This window comes from Sander vitreus, chromosome 17 (genome assembly GCF_031162955.1).
Source record: "Sander vitreus isolate 19-12246 chromosome 17, sanVit1, whole genome shotgun sequence".
NCBI classification, from domain to species: domain Eukaryota; kingdom Metazoa; phylum Chordata; class Actinopteri; order Perciformes; family Percidae; genus Sander; species Sander vitreus.
In genome coordinates, this window is record NC_135871.1 from 22128505 (window position 1) to 22134519 (window position 6015).

Genomic DNA, 6015 nt, shown 5'->3' on the forward strand with positions numbered 1-6015 from the left:
TGAAACCACCGACATTCACAAGGTTGTTTCTGCCCAGAAGTTCACGTTGTGTAACCACCGCAATATTCTCGTCCCACTAGTCGGCTTATATCATTTGGGTGGTATTGCGGGTGATCCAATCCCAAAGGGACAGCTCTAAACACACATGTGAATTAAGCCCAAATTGTAAATTTCATCACTTTCAGAGACACAGTCATGGACGCATGTGACCTCATCTGCAGCATGAATAACAAACTGCCTTGCTGATGTCAAACAACCCTGTTATGACATGCTAAAATTAAATAACTAATAAAATACAACTGGCACACCTCTGGTGGATATTAATATTTTATATCATATTACTGTAACAATCAATGTGAGCATTTCCAGGCTATAATTAGTACCAAATTGCACAGTTCTTTACAAGAAACTCCCTAGGAAATTATTATAAGCATATTACGGACTTGTTAAATAAAGCTTTACTTAGAATAGAAAAGAGCAGAATAGAACAGAATGTATGTTTCACTGTTTACAGCAAATATGAGCTAAACCAACAAACACGCACACACATATTTAACATCAATCAAATTCTGCAACATTAAACTGAATAATGACAGTTTATTGATGTTAACAGCAGTGTTATTACAGAAAACAGTGACTCTTCCTGTCAGTGGTTACTGAGTAATGAGTTCCCACCAGATGACACAGGTCATGTCAACAGTAGTTGTAAGTAGATTTCCAGGATAATTGTCAGACATCCGGGATGTCCCTATGCTTCCGCTCTCTGTGTTGCTGTCTCAGAATCCCTGCGCTTTGGGAAAGAACAACAAACTTCAAGCTAACAAGCTACACGCTGAAAATGGGTTTAGGAAAAGAAGAGGGGGGTTGGGTTCAGTAAAAGAAGAAAGCGACAGTTGAGTTTAGGAAACGTGACACGCGGGACACGATCCCCGGTCTCCTGGGTGAAAGTCCTGTGTTTGACCCATCCACCACCCCAACCAACCTCCCTACGCGGATTTTCGCCCTTTCATACTACTCGCTACGGCGTAAATTCACACGCAATCGCAAGGTAATGTAAGTCAATGGAGGCCAATCGGCGTTGATAAACACGCTAAAAAGCGAGTATGCGTCTTGATAACACGCCAATAATGGCATACGAATTGGCGTGTCATACATACGCCACTTCATGAGATCGGCTCTAAAACACATTTCCTCGTTGCCTCTCTCCTCCCATGATATCCTTGTGTCTCTCCCATGCTTCCTTGGTGGGACGGAATAAGACGGGAGAATTTTACACTAACACATTTTTCATTTAATAAAAATATAAAACCATCTCTCAGTAAAATGTAAGGATTTTGCTTTAAATGAATGAACAATATGGCAGATGTAGGGTAACTTGCTGTCTCTGATTGGGTATTCCTGCTCTGATTATCACTCGAGAGCTGCTCTTAAATGTTACTTTCACGCTTCGCTGTAAGGAGTCGCTTCATAAATGCCTCTTTAGTGCTCGCCCTGAGCGAATAACATTGTGATCAACACAGGCCCAGGTGGATGAAAAAGTCAATTTTTCTGAGTGTGAGTCCCCAAGTGGTATTTCAGGTGTGCTTTCTGTAGAAATCCTCTGCCGCAGATGTCACACCGGTGTGGTCTCTCTCCTGTGTGGCTTCTCATGTGCTTCTTCAGATGTCCGCTGTGGGTGAAACTTTTATCACAGTAAGAGCAGCAGAAGGGCTTCTCGCCCGTATGAATCCTCATGTGAATCTTTAAATCTCCTTTCCGGCTGCACTCTTTCCCACAAACGTGACAGCGATGCAGTTTCACCCCGGCGTGGCTGGCCATGTGTTCCGTCATAGCGGTGGTGCTGTTGCACTGTTTACCACACACGTGACAATATTTTGAGCCCTTGTGTGAATTAAGGTGCACGTTAAGGCTTTCGGTGGACTCCAGGGTCTTTCCACACACAGCACAGAGGACATCTGCGTCAATTGAATGCATGCGAAAAGCATGATTTATCAAGTGGTGGTTGGAGGAAAAAGACTTATCGCACAAATAGCAACAATAGTCAGGTGCAACTGAATTCAAATGTGATAACTCAGTGGATTCTATGGAAGTGATAAACGAACGCTGACTTTGTTCCGTCTGTGTTTGGCTTGACGATAAACTTGCAGCACATCTTTCGTTTACCCTACCATCTTGGACACTTTCATTTTTCCTTTCAGTTCGTGAAGACGAAGTTAGGGCAAGAGGTAGCATGAACTGTACAGATTTAGTTTCATCCTGAAACTGCTCCTCACTTTCACTGTTTTGAGTCTGAGGTTGCAAAGTCGATTTTGTGTCCCCCTGCTCGTTTTTCTCCCAGACAGATGAATGAGGAAGGTATGAGACATCAGCATCCTTAAACTCTTGGTCTTCTTCTTGCTGATTGGCCCACAGTTCATGATGCTCCACTTTAATGTGTCGAGGCTCTGGGTCCCTCTGAAAGACGCTCAGCTCCTGTTCACAGTTGTGCTCCTCAGGGGGAGTTTCCTCTTTACAGATGGACAACTGAGAAGAGTCTGGAAAAAAGAAAAAAGAAAAAAAAAAAAGAGTAAAAACCTCTGCCTTCTTTATCAGTTTTATCACCAAAAAAAAAAAAAAAAAGAGTAGTCTTACATTGCCAGACCACAAAGACAAAGAAAGCAGAAGGTAACGGACATCCGGCCTAAAAGAAGGACATGCGGCTGGATTTCCGGTAACAACGGCGCAATCCCGGAAGTGGAACGTCGTGGATATATACTACCAAAATAGTGAATAAGTTGTTTATGTTGCCAAGTTGGCAATATTAACAGTATCATCAATCTGCTAATTAATTTCTCGATTAATCGATTGTCCATAAAATGTCAGAAAATAGAGAAAAATGCTCGTTATAATTTCCCACAGCTGAGGTTGACATCTTCAAATGTCTTATTTTGTACGACCAACAGCCCAAAATCCAAGGACGTTTAGTTTACGATCATGTATGACAAAGAAAAGCATAAAATCCTCACATCTGAGAAACTGGAAACAATGAATGTGAAATGACAAAACGATTATTACATCATCAAAATAGTTGGCGATTCATTTTCTTTCGATTAACTAATTGATTTATCGACTAATTGTTGCAACTCTAATTGCAATATTGATTGGTATTCAATATCTCATGGTAAAATGTTAAACTAATGTTCATTTAATTAGGACAAATGGTGACACGTTTGCCTTCAGTTTTGCTCATTTAACTTCACAATAGTTTTTAAAATAAATATTAAAGGTGAATCATTTAAACACATTGCTGGTTTCTTGTAACGGGCGTTTATCTTTATTTTTGCATCCGTTGATACGGTGTATAGAGCAAAAATGCTAGTTCAATTATTTTAAACAAAACATAATGACACAACATGAGTAAACACCGTTGTTGATTAAAGAAAAACGCCACAACGTTAAGTGACGGTACAGGAAATCAACAACCCTTTAGGGTTTATTATTATTAATCGAGTCTGACACTGACAGATGAAAAGTAAACGAATCAATAACGTTAAACACCTGTTTTGTCGTTTGACACAAATTCCAGCAGCAGCCCTCTGAGCCGATCAATCTCCTGGTGTGAGCTGGAGGCTTCTTCTTCGTATTTTGCGATTGTTTGTTCAAAAACCTGAAATATTTCCTCGACAGCAGCTTTCAGTCGCTCGTTTACAAAAGCCCTGAGAAGTAGCGGAGTAGACATTTTAAAGATAACGGTTTTATATGAATGTGAATGACCCCGAAAAGAGATTTTACACAGAGTCGGGTTTTCTGTAGTTATTAGCTTAGCTTACAGCTACGGAAGTAACAATGAAAAAAAAACCACAGAACAAAGAGTGTCGAGTCAACGCATGTCAGATAACTGCTGCCCCCTGCAGGACAACAGTAGCATAACCTCTAATTAAACAGTGGTCAACTCAAGTGATTAAGTACAATTATGAGGTGCTTATACTTTAGTTGAGTATTTCCAATACATGCTACGTTATTCTTCTGCTACACTATATTTCCAGTAGTAGGCTACTGTTCTTACTAAGTCAGAGGCAAAATGGTGTACTTTTTACTCCACTACATTTGTCTGACAGCTTTAGTTACTTATTTCCTGTCCAGTGAATGCATGTATCGCCACGTTTGGTGATTTTAAATTTGAAGTTCGTGAGGAACTGCATGAGTACGTGTTCCTTTGTTGGTTGAAAAAAATCTTGTTAGATACAAACATATGATGATCTTCAAATCAAATCACGTTTATTTGCCATACACAATCATACACAGTAACATGTAGTGGAATTATGTTCTGCCCATAGCTCCAGAAAACAACTGACAAATAGAAATTGAATAGAATATGTTCTTCTATTTCATGCCCTAATTATAATTGTAATTAATAATTCAGTTTTATGATGTATTGCTGTATAGATTACCCAACAAAGGAGTTAAAATAAGCACAGCCTTAAACAACTATATGCAAAATAATGAATGCAGCAGCAGTAATATTAATCAAGAAACATCAGATAATAGTAAAACACTGACAGGGAACATTTGACTGCACGACTACATGACTACTTTTCACTTCCACCACTGTAAATAAAAAATAAAAAGGGAAATATTACACTTTTTATTCCTCCACATTTATTGAACAGCTACTAGTTACTTTCATTTTAGGCAGCCAAATTAAAATGAGGAATCTGGGACAAAGAAAGAATCACAGTTGTTAGACAACAACAGTTAAGAATCTAACAAAAAGAAAAGTGACACACTGCTGCCAACTGACCATAGACCATGTAAATATTAATATTAACAGTCTATGCAACTGATGGGTAAACAAACTGAGGAAACAATAAAGTGATTTACAAGAGATGGAGGGAGCAAAAAAAAAAACGGTGAAGCGGATGCAAACTGGCTGTAAAGCAGTGCGCTATGGTCTGTTGCACAGAAACAACCACTCAAATCAGTGTCGCTTATTGTTGTAAAGTGAAGAATTTGCTGGGAAACCTTGACCTCGACTTACAGCACTCCTCTTGTCGCTGTGGACCGTATTTGTCTGAGCTCAAAGGAGATGAAAGGACAGTCGTGATGTGAGCTGTACCTGGCACTGTGCATCTCCATCTGCAGCAGGTCCAAACAGGCACACACAAGAACGACAAGTCTGCAAATAAGAAACGTTTGAGGATGACTGAGAATGAATGGATTATCAGCCTTCAATTGTACATGCTATTGTTTAAACATTTTGTGATCAACACTTTTTAACTCTGTTTTAGCAAATAAGTCAGTTCTATTGTTTTATGTTACTTTTTTTGATGTCACCTCTCAATGTGCAGCCATCATTATGGATTAAACTGGCTTAAAGAGCAGGACCATATGGACATAGGCCTGATGCTCCATAATGTGGGCAATTGGGCGTGCATGCATTTCTTTTTCTTTCTTTTTTAAGATTATTTTTTGGGCTTTTCTGCCTTTATTTGACAGGACAACTAGGTGAGAAGGGGGAGAGAGAAAGGGGGAAGACATGCAGGAAATCGTCACCGATTGGATTCAAACCCTTGACCTCTGCCTCTCGGTATATGTGCGCCTGCTCTACCCACTGATGCACATGGCCGTGTTGGATCATGATCCAACACGGCCATGTGCATGCATTTCTTATTACCACCAGAGGGAGCCAAATAATTCAAGATACAACACATCTGATAGAGTCTTTGAAGGAGGGTCTGGCAAAGCGAGACTAGAGCTTCTGTAAGTGTATTTTGATTTAGCCTATTGAGCGAAAACAGAGCAGTGTAAGTTAGTATGATAATATAATTGTTTAAGTCTACTATATGGACAATAATATGTAATCTACAGTGGTTCATGTTATGACATGCAGGTGTTTGAAAATGTCAACTGTCAACCTCAAATACACATTTTTTTTAATGTTTTCATTATTTCATTGTTCATTTGTTGGTGTTTTTGTATTGACCCCAGGAAGACTAGCAACCACTTTGTGGAAGCTAATTTAAGAACAAATAATTT

The 6015-nt window shown here is 39.4% G+C and overlaps 1 protein-coding gene across 1 annotated transcript; it reads right to left on the reverse strand.

The window, feature by feature from the left end:
* Positions 1-313: 313 nt before the first annotated feature.
* Positions 314-3818, reverse strand: LOC144532630 (uncharacterized). Its single transcript, XM_078273497.1, has 2 exons — positions 3538-3818; positions 314-2534 (listed from the first exon to the last, which is right to left on the reverse strand). The coding sequence occupies exons 1-2, from the start codon at positions 3716-3718 to the stop codon at positions 1540-1542; spliced, it is 1176 nt and encodes a 391-aa protein (XP_078129623.1). The 5' UTR covers positions 3719-3818; the 3' UTR covers positions 314-1539.
* Positions 3819-6015: the final 2197 nt, after the last annotated feature.

What these genes read in the sequence shown, in the direction of transcription:
- LOC144532630 (XM_078273497.1), bottom strand. Translation starts at nt 3,718, where the DNA reads ATGTCTACTCCGCTACTTCTCAGGGCTTTTGTAAACGAGCGACTGAAA. An exon ending in TGTGTCAAACGACAAAACAG is followed by an intron (nt 2,535 to 3,537) that starts GTGTTTAACGTT and finishes TCTTTTTTCCAG; the next exon opens with ACTCTTCTCAGTTGTCCATC.